General features: G+C 40.2%; 1 protein-coding gene across 3 annotated transcripts in view; it reads left to right on the top strand.

Annotated features, from left to right (window-relative positions):
* The window catches only part of LOC126266719 (autophagy-related protein 2 homolog A), a 492,161-nt gene that overhangs the window by 16,787 nt on the left and 455,672 nt on the right, over positions 1-19,702 (top strand). For 2 of the 3 annotated variants that reach the window (XM_049971191.1, XM_049971193.1), the window contains exon 2: positions 5,076-5,244. In XM_049971191.1, coding sequence (XP_049827148.1) covers positions 5,076-5,244 — 169 coding nt within the window. Of the gene's footprint in view, positions 1-5,075; positions 5,245-17,286; positions 17,366-19,702 lie in introns of those variants that run through there. The other variant, XM_049971192.1, reaches the window with a different exon arrangement.

Genomic DNA, 19,702 nt, shown 5'->3' on the forward strand with positions numbered 1-19,702 from the left:
TGGGTGCACAGCAAACATTGATGTGGTAGCCAAACTCGTCCCACACATGCAACAGCATATCTGCAGCTACCGAGTGCACGACAGCAGGTATCCAGTTCTGCAGATCATTCAGTGTGGTTGGTAAAGGCAGGATGTAAACGGCTTCCTTCACATAACCCCATAAGAAATAGTTGCAAGGTGCGAGATCAAGAGATCTTTGTGGCCAGAACTGCAGAGCCAGGTCCTCAAGACCCCTGCGACCAATACATTGCTGAGAAAGGGAGTCATTCAAAAAGCCTCGTACATCATGGTGCCAATGGGGTGGAGTTCCATCCTGGGAATCTTCCATAACTTGAGGGAACAGCCATTGTTCCAATATGTTCAGGTACATGATTCCCATTGCAGTTCTTTCCACAAAGAAAAATGGTCCATAGACCTTTGTATGGGATGTAGCAAAGAACACATTGATCTCCGGTGAGTCTCTTTCATGTTGCAATGATGAATGTGGATTTTCCAAACCCCATATGCGAACATTCTGTCTATTGACATTTCCACTAAAGTGGAACATTGCTTCATTGCTAAAAGTTACACACTGTAGAAATGCGTCATCCTCCAACTTTCCTAGTACATAACCACAAAATGCGAGATGCTTCTCTTTGCCATTGGGGTCGAGAGCCTGCTTACGTTGTAATCGGTAGGGCTTATACAGCAAATGCTGTCCCATAAATTTCCATACAGTTGGTTGGGGTATTCCAAGTTCTCAACTGGCTCTATTGGTAGACTTACTGGGAGTGTACACAAATCCTCCTTGAATCCGTCGGACATCATCTACTGACACACAGAGATCAAACTTGCAGCATAGGTCATCCAATGCCTGGAATGGAATGGAGTCAGAAATGAGGTGCACAGTATCTCAAATTTTAACAAAAAAAAAAAAAAAAAAAAACTGTGAATCCATCGAGTCCATAAATGCTTTCAGATGTCACATTGTTGACGGCCAAAAATGTGATCCCCCTTGTGACATGCTAGTATTAAATGTTGATTGTAAACTGGCCTTGAACAGGAATTGGCTGATTGCCATAGCTGACCAAATGACGACTGGCAGAGGAAAGAGAAGGGTGACCCAAGTGATGGCACATTTCAAGATTCATGAGAAATGCAGAGGTGCTGGTATCAACCTGGGAACAGGATGGTTGTTGCTGAATTTGCAGCATACTATAAATCGTATTGGGAATATAAAGCTCCCAGCAGTGCACTGGGGAGACAGTATGACCATCCAGTACTCCACATCTCGTCGAAAGCCTAGCTGTGTGGGCGGCCACAAGAGAGAGATGCCACATGGCCATGTTTACAGTAAGCCATGCACCTTGCCTGTCAGAGCAGGCAATGACTATGAACGTGTGCCCAGAAACAATCAAGATGCAAGGAATCTGCATCAGGAAAAGCCACAGTCTGATTGTGAGCAATCCAAACAAGGTAAATATGACGTGGATTTCAGTGAACAAAGCCTTTGCTGTGGAACTGAACACACTGCCACTATGTTTGTTCATTTGCAGACTGTGTCACTTTAAAGCCCTGATTGATAGCCACGATGTTCTCGAATGTAGGAATGTCTAAATGCAACATCTCCCTATGTGCCTCTCTGATCAAAACAGAACAGTCGACTGTGTAGTATATCAGAATGTCACCAAAGGACTGTTTTCAATGAGCACAAATAAATCTGGACTTACAACTTAAAATCCAGTAGGTTGGCTACCTATGCTTCATAGGATTGACCATGCTTCTATTGTCACTGGTGGAAGTCCATACAGGAAGCCACAAGTTGCTTAAGGTAATGAACACTAAGCGACTCCCACATTTGAGAAAATGACAGTGCTACAGGGTCCGTTAATGGAGCAAATTTCTGAATCGACTGAAATGTTTCAGGCGCAGTTCAAGGCAAGAAAAATTATTTTTGCAAAGTCTAGTCCACTACTTGAAATGCTGTGGAATGCTGCATGCACCGAGTTCCAGTCTTCCTTCACCTCTTGGAACTATGAGAAAAGCTGCGGGTGCAGGTGAATGTGCCGAGGTCGGTTGCTAAAGGACCACGACACTCAGCAAAATCGTAACCATCTAACCATCTGATGGAGCAAGTCTAACTGTTGTTACTGTTCAAGTTGGTGGTGCTGCTGCTGCTGCTGTACCAACTGAACCAACATTTGATCCGTTTTGCTTGTAGAACACATGAAAATATGAACACACCCTGTTCTAAAAAACAATGAAGTGCACAGGATATACAACAGCAGAGACTTAGCACCAGTATTATATGGGCACATGAACACTGAAATAGCGGAAAGGACAGTCCAGGCTGAGTATAGTGAGGAGCAAAGGTACGTTACTGCAAAATCGTGGAAGAGTCCTTATCAGAAAGCAGAATATTCAATGAGCACAACCAGTACAAGAAAGGGTGGGGCACCCTTGTAATGTGTGGCTCAATACCAATACCAGCGAAGCAAGCACTCTTGTTTCAGTATCTTGCTGGTGATGCCAAATATGAGGTCCGTGGTTTTGGTGGCAGCATACATGGGTGCACGACCACACACACTGCTAGTAACCTGCACCGTGTTGCAACCATGGAATAGCTGCAGCCGTTAAAAATTGCAGAAGAGCACTCTGGCAACCGAAATGACATCCATTGAGAGAGATGTGTATCACCTTCAAAAGACTCTAATCCCAGGCCCACTGTTTGGTTAAAAAATGCAAGCAGGAATATTTGGAAAGATTTCTAACAGTGTTGTGTCCCATACCGTATCCTCTCAAGCATGGGACAAACTGTGCTGCACTTATAGTCACCAGTCATCCTCTAGTATCCTCTGCACGTATCAGGATGGTGTCATTCAATCTGTGACATTGCCATTGTTGCTGAACAACTAGTAATGCACCTTGCCCAAGTCTTAGCATCTGAAAGTAACTTTCTCACTGTCCACCTCCATAAAAGATGAGCAGAGAGTATTTACCTATATTTTGATTCTTACTCCTCAGAAGCATACAATGAACCATACAATTAATGATATCTCCTCAGTTCTTGGAGACAATGCCATGACACTGCACCAAGCCCATGACTGCATATGTGATCAGATTCTATAAATTTACCTCTAGAATAAAAATGTCATAATTATGCACTTTTTAATCATACTGTATATGAGGCTGAAAGCAGAGTTATCCCAAGTTTAAAGTGAGACTGAATGCGCACACAGTAGACAATCAACCTGTTTGTTTTATGGGAGTAATTTGGGCAGATAGTGAACAGACAACTTATTTGGTCATGTGGACTAGGAAATTCTATCTATAATTCAGTGTTGATTTCATGAGGATGTATCTATCAACAACAACCTAATTTTCATGGCAGCATCATTTTTTTACTACTCAGTGTAGGTGGGGCTTTAGAGATGACATCTTTGTTTTTATCCAAAATATTTAATTTCATTTCTGAAACCTCTCACAAACACCCCGGTGGACTGACCCTTGCCAACTAATTCATCTGGCTCTATCCTTCATCCAAAAGGTATGTTAGATCTGTGTATTCTACAATGACTGTTTCGTTCGATGGTGAATGAATTAGAGTTCAGAATTGATTTATGCATATGGATCGTGTATCAAAGACCAAATGGGATGTGCTGTCACTCATATAAGGTGACAATGAACAACACAGTCTACCACACAGATGTAGTGTATTTACTGCTCAGTTAGTAGTCATTATATCAGCTCGTACATACATCCAAACCTGCTCACGTGAGTTTTTTCTAATTCACAGTGATTTTCTGAGCTGTGTACAAACCATAATTTGCTGCTACGCCTGCCGACACCCCCTAGTGCTGACCATTCAAGACATTTTCTGTTAGCCCCAAAACATCAAACTGTCAGTCATATTTCCCTGGATCCCTAGCCATGTTGGAATCTCAAGAAATGAATGAGCAGATCATTTGGCTATTGGCCAAGGAGACCAGAATTCGACCCTGACTCACAGAGGAGTGGTTCGCTGTAACTAGCACTAACATGCTACACACCACAAAAGATTCTGCAGCTTCATGGATGTGTGCAGGTAGAATGTTTGCTAGAGAATCCACGGTTTTGATGCATGAGTGCAGTCTTAAAAAAGCCACTCCACCTTCCTGCAATTGTGCTGTCTCTTTATCAGTGGCACATTTTATAACAATAAGGAAAACACTAATGGTAGCTCACTCATTATGCTCAATGTTAATCAGCTACATACCTTATTTACTGCTCCCATTTTATTACATGCTCCAGATGGCCTCTTGCTGTTTCCAATTGGCTTCCTTCCTCTGTCTTATGATATGTTACATTGCCCTTGTAGCTGGTTTCATACTTCCTTCCACTTCATCCATACCAGATTAATATCCTAGTGGTAATTTTCTTTTAACATCTCATTTCTTTATAAAAGAATTGTACCAATTTGATGCTGTAAGGATGGAGAGGTTGATGAACTAATACGTAGGTTCCTTAAACCAATCAATCTGACTTAATCTAAATCAGTTAAGATACATGCCACGTTGCTCCCTTTATGAAGGACTACTGGGAAGGATAATAAATTTAAATTTGAATAAGTAAAACCTATGGAACAAATAGTAACTCATTTTTGCTGAAAGTTTCTATAAATGAGTGTACAGCTGCAAAAGATTAAGATTGTAGCTGTGATCTACTGCTTTATCAGCTGCTGATTGAATGCTGTGTAATCATTCACAGTTATGTCAGCATTTCTGCCATTTCTTCTTGTTTTTGAGTACTTTAATGTATTTGGCCTTGTTAATTAATTATGTAATATTGCTTTTTTGTCTAATTTTAATAAGAGGAGGAGGAGAGAGATGAGAAATTAGTTTCTGCTTTCATTTGCTTATTGACTGTCACACCAAATTACCCCATAACATTCTTATATCTTTATGTAGCGTATTATTTGTGTGTGTGTGTGTGTGTGTGTGTGTGTGTTTGTGTGTTATTTTATTGCGCCTGTCTATCGGCGCTTTCCCGCTTGGTAAGTCTTGGAATCTTTGTTTTGATTATATCTTTATGACTGTGATTACATCCTTGTTTTCTAGGCACTCAATGAACTGGGAGAGCAGCAGAACCTCCCAGTCGAATTTGTTGATGGCTTTGTGGAGCAAATGTCTGTTTCAATCCCATGGTCATCACTTCTCAGCAGTTCCAGCTACGTAGAAGTTTCTGGCTTGGTTCTGACAATTCAGCCAAAACAGCGTGCTGATTCTGGTAAATGGAATAGTTTCTAAAAGTTGTTGAAGCGTATTATTTTTTTTTATGGTCTGCTTACTGTAATCTCAAGTGCAGAATGTTATGTACACAAATAAAATTTCCTTTGCCTGTTAGTGAAGTATGAAAGTAGTTCAGTTTTTTTCCAGGTTACATGCCAATGACATCTGCTGCTTTAATGAGTAACAAAAGTGTGTATAATAGAGATACCACAATTACTTTTAGAGTTCTGTACCTCAACTGGTAAAAACAGAACCTTTGTAGGATCTGTCAGGAATGGATAGAGGTATCAAGTTGAAATTTGTGTCACATATTAAAGTTTATGGTTCCTAGGTGGTGTGAAAGTTAATGCTATTAAAAGACTCAGCCATTTGTGTCAGATACAGTCTATTGCCAATTATTTGTGTGTGGATTATCCACTTTGCTGATTATTCATGCTTTAAAAGCAATATGTGTGATGTTTTTCTCTAGCAGATAGCAGTAAATAACCGACATGTGACACAAAGTGCCATTTCCATTGTTTAAATGACTGCTGTGGACAACAGAGTAAAGTTTCCATTGTCATTGGGCAGCCTGTTCTGTGTAATCAAAAACAAACTCAGTCTCTGATATTAATCAGCAAGGAAAAGTCAACAAAGCAAGTTGAAAGAAATTTGTAAGACGACAGAGAAATTAAAGAAACATGTGATGACTTTAAAACAAAAATCAGAACTAATTGAAGGATTTTAGAGGGGAAAACTGCTGCAAAACTAATTGCAGATCAGCGTACTGGAATGCAGACTTTTGAGGGCATTAATAAAGAATAAGCAGAAAATACAGAATTGCGTCAGGAAATGTTATTCTAGTTCTGGACCATCTGCACTAAAAAGCATGGTGATGAGATCTACATTTGATGAATTAGATGCTGTTCTTTTGCAATAAATTAGCTAGTGTCATTGTTTAAGGCACAATGTGTGCCAAAATAGCTATTTTTTTCTAAAGCTCTAGGTTTAGTAGGAGGATTGAATGTCTCATTTGAATGGCTAACCAGATTCAACCAATGTCATGGGATTCAAAATGTCTGGGGCATGTTTTGCGAACTAACCATGCAAATAAAAGCATTTCTGAAGAAGAGAAATTTGTTAACTTCAACACATAGATTTAAGTGTTAGGAAGTATTTTCTGAAAGTATTTGCATGGAGCATAGCCATGTACAGATGTGCAACATGGACAGTGAATAGTTTAGAAAAGAATAGAATGGAAGCTTTTGAAATGTGGTGCTACTACAGAAGAATGCCAAAGATTAGATGCATAGATCACATAAATAATGCAGAGGTACTGAGGGGAATTGGGGATAAAAGAAATTTATGGTGCAACCTGATTAGGAGGAGGAATCAGTTGGTAGGACACATTCTGAGACATCAAGGTATCACCAATTTTGTATTGGAGGGAATTGGGGGGGGGGGGGGGGGTAAAAATCCTAGAGGGAGACCAAGAGATGAATAACAGTTAGCAGATTCAGAAGTATGTAGGTCGCAGTAACTATTCAAAGATGAAGAGGCTTGCACAGGATAGAGTAGCATGGAGAGCTGCATCCAACCAGTCTTTGGATTGAAGACTGCAGCAGCAGCAGCAGTAGAAACAACAACAACAACAACAAACTGTGCAAGGAGAGCGGCTAAGTTAAAATGTTGTGGCAGTTGATTCCTTCCTGGAAGAGTTCCAGAAATTTGTGGAAGAAGAGAATTTCACACCGGACCAGATTTATAATGGAGATGAAAGTGGCCTGTATTGGAAATGTCTACCAACCAGAAGTCTTTGTTTCAAAGCAAAGTTCATGCTGCTGGATACAAGTCATCTAAAGAATGTGTTACAATTTTGTGTGCTGCTAATGCTCTAGGAACAACAAAGTGAAACTAATAGTGATTGAAGAAGAAGGAGAAGAAGAAGAAAGAAACCAACCTAGCATTCCAGGGTATCACATCTAAGGATAAAAAAAAAAAAAAAATAAAAAAAAAAATCCTTAGTTTTTAAGCCTCATCAATTCGAATAAAGTTCTCGAGCTTTTGATGAGCATCTTGACCATTGTTGTCAGGAGTAAAACTACTGATTGCTGGGGCGGGCACGATTTTCCGCTTATATAGCTGTGACTACGGCCACTGGCACTAATCAGAGAGGGCCAAAATGACACATATGTGAAAGGTGAGCTGGACAGCTCATAGCAGCTCTGGTCTGCTGTGGGACTGAGTGCCATCATGTGGTGCAAGGGGCCAGTGCCACATCTGAAACGGCTGCTTCTGTCTCCCTACAAGCATTTTGCGTCCGTTGTTGCTTCCTTTTGACATCCAAAGTCCACCCCCATGACCTACTCAGTGTATACCCCTGGTCTCTGTTAAAAATTGTTGCAGCTCATTCTAATCTTAGCCACCTCTTTTATAATTGAATCCAAGTATGTTGATGCGTGAGCCAAGACTTGTTTTCAAACTGTATGTTGTGTCCGTTTCCCAGGCAGTGCTCAGCTGTGGCTGACTTGTCAAGCTCCCTTTGTTTAATATGTCTTTTGTGCTCGGTACAATGCTCTGCAACTGTGCGAATTGTCCGACTTACATAGGTGCTGCCACATTTCAAGGGACACCATTAACACCGGAAACACAAAGAGCTGTATTGTATTTAAAGGTGCACAGCGTATCTCGTATCGTGGGTGTGGAACAGAATACTGCTCTGAATGCATGTCTCTGCAGTATGTGTCCTAACTTGCTGCTCGTTGCCCCACAGCATGGCAGGAAAACCTCTGGCATGGCTTCTTCTGATGATTCACAAGACATCCTTCTACAGTGGCACCTGAAAGTGTTTGAAATGTCTCTTTTTGCTATAACCATTCTCTTTGAACATGTATCTCAAGTGCCGCAGTTCAGACTGGTGGTGGTTGTCATTAGAAATAACTTTTGCTCTGTGTGTTACGTGTTCAGGTCTGCTTTCTTTTGTACAGGATATTGGAAACTATCAGCATTCAAATATTCATCAGTGTGCGTCGGTGCCCTGTACACTAATGACCGAGCTTGCCTCCTGCCTTCCACTCAACTAAAACATCCATGAATAGCAGTTTGCCATCCTTCTCTGTCTCAATGGTAAATTTAACTTAGGATGGACACCATTCATGTGACTGACAAACTGTTACATTGTTTTATCACCGTGAGGCCATATCCGGAAGGTGTCATCAATGTACCTTAGGATGCAAGATGGATGTAACACTGCAGAGTTCAGAGCATGCTCCTCAAAGTGCTCCATGAAGAAATTCGCGAATGCAGGAGACAGTGGTGAGCCTCTTGCTGTGCTACCCGCAATTTCATAATATCTGTTCCAGTACAAGCAGTGCATTGTTGATAGAACGTGAACAACTTGATGATTCCAGGTGGATATTATTGGGCTGTTAGATCTAGCAGCAAGTTAAGACATGTACTGCAGACACATGGATTAAGACCAGTATTTCGATGCGCCTCCAAGATATGAGATATGCCGCACCCTGTTTAAGACGACGTAGCTCTTTGTATGTCTGATGTGTACGATTTCCCTTGCGAGTGTGACAGCATCTATATAGGCCAGACAATTCACAAACTTGCAGAGCATTGTACCGAGCATGAGAGACACATTAAACAAAGGTAGCTTGACAAGTTGGCCACATCTGAGCATTGCTTGGAAATTGGACACAAAATACAATTTGATAACTCGCAAGTCTTGGGTCAAGTGTAAACATACTGGCATTCTGTTATAAGAGAGACGGCTGAGATTAGGATGAACAGCAACAATTTTAACAGGCACCAGGTGTACCCACTGAGCATGGTGCGGGAGCGGGCTTTGGATGTTGAAAGGAAGCAACATCGGATGCTCAGTGCTTGTAGGGAGGTGACAGCACTGGCCTCTTGTGCCACCTGCGCCATTCGCTCTCACAGCAAGCCTGAGCTGCTATGAGCTACCTAACTCACCTTCCGCACGTATGTCATTTTGCCCTCTCTGATTGGTGCTGATGGCTGTAATTGTGGCTATATAAGCGGAACATATACCAGCCCTGGCAGTCAGTAGTTTTCAGCCTGATGACGATGGTGGAGATAGCCATCAAAAGCTCGAGAATTTTACTCAATTTGATGTGGCTTGAAAACTGAGAAAACTTTATTCAGACATGCCTCCATGAATCAATCACAGGTCACAGCTAAGGATATCTCGTGCATAATTATGACCAAAAAGAAAAATGTATGGATAGTGAAATTTTCAAAACTGATTGCACACCCATTTTGTACAAGTTCGGCAATTTTTAGAAGAGAGAGGATTGCCATAGTAGGCTGTTTTATTGCTTGGTAGCACCCCTTCACACCTTTGTGAGAGAATTCTTGCATCTAATGATGGTCTCATCAAAATTAAGTTTTTACTTCCTAAAGTGACTGTCATTATACATCTAATGGACCAAGATTTAGTTATGTCAGTAAAACGGCATTACTGGCCTGATCTAGTGAAAATGTAATTGATTAGGATGCTTTGGTGGTGGCCTGGAAGAAGTTGACAGTTCTAGATTCTACTTGTGGGATTTCTGACGTCTGGAGGAAGTCAAGCAATGAAGAAACCTTGAAAGAGTGACTGAAACTAAGTGCATTTGAACCTGGCTTACATTGTATGACCGACACACAGAACAGGACAGTAAATATGAAAGTGAGGGCGAAGACCTTGTCAGTCGTCGTACTGCCCTGCAATGTGTTGATACTCTTCTATATTATATGGGCCAGGGGGGTTTCCGTATAATGACGTTATTGTTGCAAGAAAAATTTGAAATGCCCTGTGATTAAGTCATCTCTTCTCAGAAGCACACCATCATCAGACTATTTTAAGAAATAAAAAGGCCTGCAGTACCAATGTACAGAACTAATATAAACTTTTGAACAAAGAATACATGCACAAGAAACTATCAGCCTTAATTCCAGTAATGAAACCAACCTTTACCTAGGTTTCAGCCCAACTAATTGAGCCTACTTCAGAAGATAAACCTGATTCTATAATATGTCTGTGAGGGCACGCCTGAATAGGCGTAGTCACATTTTAAAAAATGCGGTACATAGGTACTAAGACACCACCAAGACTTGACTTAAGCTCCGGCGAGCACCTTGTCTCCATGGACACCGTGCAGTGGGCCTCGGGAGCTCACGTGAAAACCACACACACACACACACACACACACACACACACACACACACACACACACACACACACCTGCAGTCTCAGGCAACTGAAACTGGTTTCAGTTGCCTGAGACTGCAATTGTGTGTGTGTGTGTGTGTGTGTGTGTGTGTGTGTGTGTGTGTGTGTGTGTGTGTGTGTGTGTGTTGTTGACAAAGCTCTTAATGGCCGAAAGCTTTAATTGCGTGAGTCTTTTGTTGTTCCTATCTGCGACTTAGTATGTCTGCTATATGGTGAGTAGCAACTTTTCTTTTCAAAATACTGTTTAATTCCATCCTGGATTTTCCATTGTTTGATTTTTGCACCAGTGATTGAGTTTACATGGTCTAGTTTCCCCATCTGTAACCGGTACATTGCAGTCTGATGTCTGATGGTGATATCTGTAAGGTATATTCTGAGTAGCACAGCACAGAACTGCACTACACTATCACGTAGGTGGTACTGAGTGCCCCTGATATTCTGAGCAAGACACTTCTCTTTCCACCTGACTGATGCCTTTTTTGTAGCTAGGGTCAGTCTGTGTGCCCATTTTCTGGCTGCAAGGCTTAGTACCGATCTGGAGATGGCACACTGGTATGTTCGTGTAACTGATAGAGGCAGTCTGTACTTTCTAGAATTTAGCTTCGCAGAACTTAGCCTCGCCAGGTCGTGCTGTATTTTTTTCTGCGTTGCCTGCTGTTAACTTTATGTTCGTAGAAATTTAATTTTTCATCTCTGTGTACTCCAAGATAGGTGTCATGATTGATTGTTTGATGTTTGTGCCCCCAATCTTTACTGAGGGTTTCCTAGTCAACGATATCTTTAGTAGTATGTAGGTTGTTTGACTTTCAGATGTCGTGAATTTATTGTTGCACACCATTGTGTGATAGCATGTAGTGTTACACTGGCAGTCTGTTCTAGCTGGTCTCATTGTTTGCAGAGATCATAACTAGTAATTCATCTATGTATACAACAGCTCCATCTGTCATATTTTCTCCATCCACTAAGTGCAGTAGAGCTCTGCCTCTGCAGTTTTCTAGGGGCTGTCGTACAGACACTGGTGTCTCCAGTTGTATTAACCCAGCAAGTACGGCAGGTCACCAGAGATTGTCAAATACCCCTGCAGTGTCCATCATTATGGCCATGGCATATTTGTTTGTTGTGTTCCTGACAATTTGCAGCACTTGGTTGATGGTGACATCTGTAGCTTTTCTGGTGCAGACTCAGACCCGTGGTTCTCGAAACTGCAGGTATCCAGCACAGCTGTAAGGTGTCACTCAAGCATAGTGTTAGAAATGACCAGTGTGCTAGTCTTTTGAGTGACTCTGAATGGATTATATATGGTCCAAGTGCTTTTCTGCTCTCAAGTTCTGAGATTGCTAGTACAATTTCTTCTTGCGTACTAGAACAGGTAACTGCAGCCGTGTAATATGAGTAGTGTGCTTCTTCTCAGTGTGTACCATGTTGGTGTTGGATGTCTGAGGCACTGCTGTCATCAGGGAACAGTTTATACAGCAAGGATTTTGCTATATTTCTCATCCCCTCATCATCTCACCATCATCCTGCCTTAGCATATCCAGAACCACCGGGATTTTTTTTTTTTTCTTTTGCAATAGTATCTTGTCTGGTTCCACCAGCTGTTTCTTTTTTGTGTTGATATGAATCTGCATGTGTTGAATAATGTCTGTTTACATAAGTGTTTTGCTTGCCTATACGCATTCAGTCTTGAAACTTCCTGGCAGGTTAAAACTGTGTGCCAGACCGAGACTTGAACTCGGGACCTTGGCATTTCGCGGGCAAGTGCTCTACCAAATGAGCTACCCAAGCACAACTTGCGTCCCATCCTCACAGCTTTACTTCTGCCAGTACCTCATCTCCTACCTTCCAAACTTTACAGAATCTCTCCTATGAACCGGGCAGAACTAGCACTCCTGAAAGAAAGGACATTCAGTCTTATTCATCTGTCTGTCCATTATGACTCGGTGGAATAGTTTTTGCTTATATCTGGCTTTTTGTTTCAATGTTGATAGTCCACCTGCCCTTGGTGTGGTTGTGTGTTTTGTATCATGTTTTTTGTGTGCTCTTTTTTATTTCTGTTAGTATATGAACTGTGTAATCTATCCCTCTATGTTGTTCAGTTCATGTTCATATAGGGCTTACTCTGATTTGTCCCATTTTGCTCTGTGAAATGGTATGTGTCTTGTTGGTGTTGTCTGCCCTGACTTGGCCATCTGTCAGAGTGAATGTTATTGCATTGTAGTTGCTATGGGTTATGTTATCATGTACTTAAGTCTTTTATGTGTGTGACAGCATCATTATGTGTGAGCATAATGTTGATGTTGTGTGTACCGTCATGTCTCGCGTGCTTTGGTGTTTGTCCTATATTTACTACATGAAGTTATGATCCGTGTATTGTGTCACCGTTGACCCTTCTCCTATCGTCAGTTCTGTCTGAATTCTATTGGGCAGACCTGGAATTGGTGTCTGCACTTATGACTAATTGCCTGCCTATTGCATAGGTAGCTGTATCTGAAAGTGAATTTGCATAAGATTAGATTAGATTAGATTAGATTAATACTTGTTCCATAGATCATGAATACGACACTTCGTAATGATGTGGAACGTGTCAGGTTAATAAAAGATGTCTGTACAAGAAATTACATTACACAAAATATTGCATGACACTAATGATTAAGTTTTTTTTATTTTTTTTAATCTTTTTTTTTACTTGGTTTATATCTAAAAATTCAGCCAATGAGTAGAAGGAGTTGTCATCTAGAAATTCTTTTAATTTATTTTTAAATGTTAGTTGGCTATCTGTCAGGCTTTTGATGCTGTTTGGTAGGTGCCCAAAGACTTTTGTGGCAGCATAATTTACCCCTTTCTGTGCCAAAGTCAGATTTAACCCTGCATAGTGAAGATCATCCTTTCTCCTGGTGTTATAGGTATGCACACTGCTATTACTTTTGAATTGGGTTGGATTATTATCAACAAATTTCATAAGGGAATATATATACTGTGAGGTTACTGTGAGGATCCCTAGATCCTTAAATAGATGTCTGCAGGATGACCGTGGGTGGGCTCCAGCAATTATTCTGATTACACGTTTTTGTGCAATGAATACTTTTCTACTCAACGATGAATTACCCCAGAATATGATGCCATACGAAAGCAGTGAATGAAAGTAGGCATAGTAAGCTAATTTACTGAGATTCTTATCACCAAAATTTGCAATAACCCTAATAGCATATGTAGCTGAACTCAGACGTTTCAGCAGACCATCAATGTGTTGCTTCCAGTTTAACCTCTCATCAATGGACACACCTAAAAATTTTGAAAATTCTACCTTAGCTACAGACTTCTGTTCAGATTCTATATTTATTACTGGAGTTGTGCCATTTACTGTACGGAACTGTATATACTGTGTTTTATCAAAATTTAAAGAGAGTCCGTTTGCTGAGAACCACTTAATAATTTTGTGAAAAACATCATTTACAATTACATCACTTAGTTCTTGGTTTTTGGATGTTATTACTATACTTGTATCATCAGCAAAAAGAACTAACTTTGCATCTATCCTGAGGCTTTTGTTGTTGTTGTTGTTGTTGTTGTTGTTGTTGTGGTCTTCAGTCCTGAGACTGGTTTGATGCAGTTCTCCATGCTACTCTATCCTGTGCAAGCTTCATCATCTCCCAGTACCTACTGCAGCCTACAACCTTCTGAATCTGCTTAGTGTATTCATCTCTTGGTCTCCCTCTTTGATTTTAACCCTCCATGCTGCCCTCCAATACTAAATTGGTGATTCCTTGATGATGTCTCAGAACATGTCCTACCAACCGATCCCTTCTTCTAGTCAAGTTGTGCCACAAGCTCCTCTTCTCCCCAATTCTATTCAATACCTCCTCATTAGTTACGTGATCTACCCATCTAATCTTCAGCATTCTTCTGTAGCATCGCATTTCGAAAGCTTCTATTCTCTTCTTGTCTAAACTATTTATCGTCGATGTTTCCATACATGGCTACACTCCATACAAATACTTTAAGAAACGACTTCATGACATTTAAATCTATACTCGAAGTTAAAAAATTTCTCTTCTTCAGAAACGCTTTCCTTGCCATTGCCAATCTACATTTTATATCCTCTCTACTTCGACCATCATCAGTTATTTTGCTCCGCAAATAGCAAAACTCCTTTACTACTTTAAGTGTCTCATTTCCTAATCTAATTCCCTCAGCGTCACCCGACTTAATTCGACTGCATTCCATGTCATCATGTGGCTATATTGTGCATATACAGAGGCAGTCACCCTAATATCCCTACAGTGTTTCACGTACAGCTTGACAAGATGTTGACAGCAAACATCTTTTATGCCTTTACTAGTTTAGCGCCTGCTGCTTTGCTTGCATAGATTGTGTGATCTGCACAGATTTTTTGGTTTTCTTTAATCAAATTTGTATGTTGTTTCATCCGTTGCTGGTGTGTGACCCTTCACATGGTTTCCAGTCTTTACATAATTAACCCTGTAACTGCTGTGGACGTGTTAACACGCGCACGTCTGTACCTGTCCCTGTGTGCTCTGAACTGTTGGTGCACTTAAACGCATTCAGAGCTCACAGGGACAGGTACGGACGTGCGCGTGTTAACACGTCCACAGCAGTTAAAGGGTTAAAATGTCCCAACTGGTTTAATTTAATTTTGTATAGTGAGTTATAAAAAGAAAGAGGTAGCCATTTACTTGGTTCTGTAGTCATTTCGCCAATCTTACTCCTGGTACTGAGTTCTTCCATCTCAAACCGATATTGCTGTAGATGGAATTGCGCTTACACATGGTTTCTATATTGTTACAAGTAGAGACCAGATTATATGCATTTGCATATTTGCCCCCTTTTCACCAGTTTTTGCATATGAGGGTGATTTGAAAAGTTCTCGGCAGGGGCGGGGGTGGGGTGGGGGGGGGTGGGGGGGGGGGATACTTGCATCACTGAAACTTTTTTATTTTCCAGTGTAGTATCCTTGTAGATTAATGCGCTTGGTCCAATGATGTTTCAGTGCCTGCAAAATAATTGTCAACTTTGGCTATCAATTCTTTGTTTGAAGTAAATCTTCGTCCACCAAGAAAAATTTTCAGTTTTGGGAATAGGTGCAAGTCTGACGGAGATATACCAGGTGAATAAGCTGGGTGTTGCAACAATTCATACCTTAGGTTGTTTAATTTTGCCATGGCGACAGCACATGTGCGATTGTGCATCAAGATTCGTCGCACCCATTTTGCAGATAATTTTTTCATTCCTAATCCTTCAGTTAAAATGTGATATACCCTTTCAGATGACATCTGGCAAGTGTAAGAAATTTCCTGCACTTTCAATTGGCAATCCTCCATGACAATTTCATGCACTTTTCCATTGATTTCTGGAGGAGTGTCACATCTTGGCCGATCACTGCACAGATCATCATCTAAGTTCTGTCGACCAAATTTAAATTCATTTGTCCACTCGGCAACAGTTGAACATGAAGGAGCAGAGGCCCCCATTTTATTCTGCAAATCAGCATGAATGTCCTTGGCTTTCATACTTTTCTTTACGAAGTACTTAATCACTACTCGAATCTCGATTCCCCCCCCCCCCCCCCCCCCCCCGCTCCTCTCATCTTTACAAATCGCTATATGGAAACAACAACAGAACCACATCACCACCACAGCTCTCTTCCAAGAGCACTGATGTGGCACGTGTTCACAGGCAACAGTCCAATGAATAACACATGAACAACTCGTTGCGCTACTAGCACTGTCCTCTCGTGGTGATTCTGAGAACTTTTCAAACCGCCCTCGTATTTTAACTACAAACTAATGAGGGTGCACATTTTTGCTGTATGTTTACAATATTTTAAAAAATCAAATGGATGGTGTTTAGCTCGATCTAGTTTTGATGTCTCACAGATTGACCGCGACATCGCTAACCAAGAGACGACTGCTTAGCGAAATTATTATAGAAGAGGAACAGGAACAGTTAGACCGGGTCAATGCTCCTGCCCCCACGTCCCCGGTTAATCCCCTCCGCTGTCATACCGTATGCGTCAGCAACAATTAAATTAAACTAAGTAAGCTTATAGTCACACATCCATTGTTTCAGTTTAGCTTTCTATTTAATTATACACAGTTGAACATGTTTATGATGTGTAGTGTGAAACATATTGTATGCTATGCTGCCCCCAAAAAAAGAAATTATGTTTTGTGGGTAGCTGACCATCCTGAAACATTTACGTATGACGGAATTGTTTTATTCTGTCGAGTTTGCGAGAAAACTGTTTCATGGAAAAAAAAGTTTCAAATATAGACCAGCATGTCAAGACCAGTCTTCGTATCGAAGGAATGCAGAAGAAAGGACCATGAAAACAACTTCTGATAACAGCAAGATGCAATAGCAGGAATTTGTCAAAAGGTAACCAAAAAAGTCGGTTTTACAGGGATCTTTGTGAAGCATTCATTGCAAGCATTAAAGGCTTCCTGTGCAAGTATTGCTTAATTCAAAATATACGAGATGAAACAACATTGCATAAAAATTACATACCGACAATTTACATAAATGTTCTGGAAGGAATACGCAATGAACTCAAGGACAGCGTTAACAGGATTCCAGTTGATGAAACTACAGACACTTGTGGCTGTTACATTGTAAATTTAATTGTTGGTGCTTTAAAAGAAGAGCATTCTTCTTCCTATTTAGCAGTGTGCAAAGCACTTGAAAAAGTAAATCAATCTACGCTCGCCAGATATGTGAATGAGGGTATTACAAAAATATTTCTACAATTTTCTGCAGATGAAAGGGTATTTGTGTTTATTTCAGATGCTGCTCCCTATATGATCACAGCAGGAAACGTTTTAAGGATTCCAGTATTAAAAAAGACATTGCTGTGACTAACACTCATTTTTTCCATATATCTGTAAGTATTAAAAAGCTTGAACTCAAGGTTTGGCGTTGACTGAATCTGTTTAGTTTATGAATAAAATTATTCTAGTGAACTCCTCATTGCCAGAGGCATCCTCTAGAAAACTTTGAAAACATTTTAAGCAATAACCCAGACTTTGAGCCCTTGTGCCCAATTGAAAGTTTTATTAATGGGACGGGCAAACTTTTACCAGAAACAATAAGTGCCAACGTAGCATCCATATTAAAATTCTGCCCAGTTACCTCAGTTGATTTAGAACGCTCCTTTTCTGCTAATAGAAATGTTTTGAGATATCGAAGACACAATCTTACTACCAAACATTTGGAACATTACTTGGTTGTTTATGTTTACAATAGTAGAAAAATGTAAAATAAAGTGTAAATGATGCTTTGGTCCAATATTATTAATTAAAAGTTAATGCAATAGCAGGAAAAATTCATGATTTTATGTTGTTTTTTAATATATTTTGGAGTCTTTGAGCATACCCCTCTGTGTTCGATATATGTCGAACTTGGTCCAGTACATATCAATTATTTTGGGGCGACTCACTCGCATAACGTCCGCTGGTTACCGACAACAATAGCAAAGAAGGAACATTTGTTGAAACATGGCATTTGCAAATTTCAATAATCCCAGACAGGCCTCCTTCCTAACCTCTACCAGAAAGTATTAAAAAAATTATATCGGTATTATAAATTTTTCGTGTGCCCGGTGCTCTTCCTCGTAACTGATAATCACACGTTTGAATTTGACTTGTAATGCTCGCAGTAACTACCATGTTTTTATATTATTTGACCTTGCATGTTTTGACACTTTTCATACATTTTAAGCATTTTTCATGCATATTTTAAGGTTTGTATGATGCGTAAATCCGGTCCCAAGTTACAAGTAATGATTAGTTTGCATAGTAATTACAACAAAAATAATTTTATAAATGTATATTGGGCCATCAAAATATTAATGTAGTAAAGATTCGTTTCTTTTTCTATATGATTCTGACAAAGTCTATTTGTTGTGATGACTGCTAAAGAGCTTTGTTTGATTTAGTTCGCAAATTAAAATACTTTGTAAATTTCTCACACTCATTAAGGAGGTAGAAGCATGATCTTTTCTGACTGTACTTTTCGCCAGAAAGCGATTTTACTTTCAGAATGAAATCTCTTCATAAAACTTTTCATCCCCTATTTGACCCTCTTAGGGACTGAATTTTCAAAAACCCTGAAACATCTATTTTTCATTGGTAACCGAGAAGACAAATTCCAATTTGATAGATGTAACTTTAAAAATGCTTTAGTAGTTCACAAATAATGATTTATTTCCAAAAAAGAGTTTAACCCACTTTTTCACCCCCTTAGGGGCTGAATTTCCAAAAATGCTGACACATTTTATTTTATTTTATTTATGTCTGACTGAGAAACGAAATATGAAGAATGATTCAGTCTTTCCTTTTCATTCCGTCCAGTAAGTCTCCCCTGACCTGGGGTTCTGAGTGACTTTTCCAAACTGTACTACTTTCCCTAAACCTCTCCAGTCCTTTTCTTTCACCCCTCTTCCTTCGCCTTCAACTCTTTTGCCAGGAGGAGGAGGAGGAGCAGGAGCCACTGGCTCCTAAAGCTTGTAAAAGTTAAATCCTTTTGTGCCTGTGTTTCCCTGCTTCCGCTTGGTGAGTAGATTTTTTTATCTATCCAAATTAATTGATCCTATAATTTCACTCTGCTGTGGTTTCTAAATGATCAACAAATTCCAAATCTATTTTATGGGACAGCACCTTCCAGTCCTGTGATAATTTTTTCCATCCCTTTTTTCTAAACAAGTTTTTGTCCCTGTTTTAATTTGGTGTTCCTGGGTATTCATAAAGCAGACATGCACAGTTACCACTGCAGGGTACTTAATCAAACTTTACGAGTTTCATTCAAAATCATATGTCACAAGAGGAACTTAATCAATATAGTTCTTACTTAGTTTATGAGCTATTGTACTTACAAGGGAACCTCCCCATCGCACCCCCCTCAGATTTAGTTATAAGTTGGCACAGTGGATAGGCCTTGAAAAACTGAACACAGATCAATCGAGAAAACAGGAAGAAGTAGTGTGGAACTATGTAAAAACTAAGCAAAATATACAAACTGAGTAGTCCATGCGCAAGATACGCAACATCAAGGCTAGTGCGAGGCCAGGTGCGCCGTGATCCCGTGGTTAGCGTGAGCAGCTGTGGAACGAGAGGTCCTTGGTTCAAATCTTCCCTTGGGTGAAAAGATTAATTTCTTATTTTCAGACAATTATTATCTGTCCGTCCGTCCGTTCGATGCGAGGTAACTGCACCATAGTATG

This window comes from Schistocerca gregaria, chromosome 4, assembly GCF_023897955.1.
Source record: "Schistocerca gregaria isolate iqSchGreg1 chromosome 4, iqSchGreg1.2, whole genome shotgun sequence".
In the NCBI taxonomy this organism is placed as follows: Eukaryota; Metazoa; Arthropoda; class Insecta; order Orthoptera; family Acrididae; genus Schistocerca; species Schistocerca gregaria.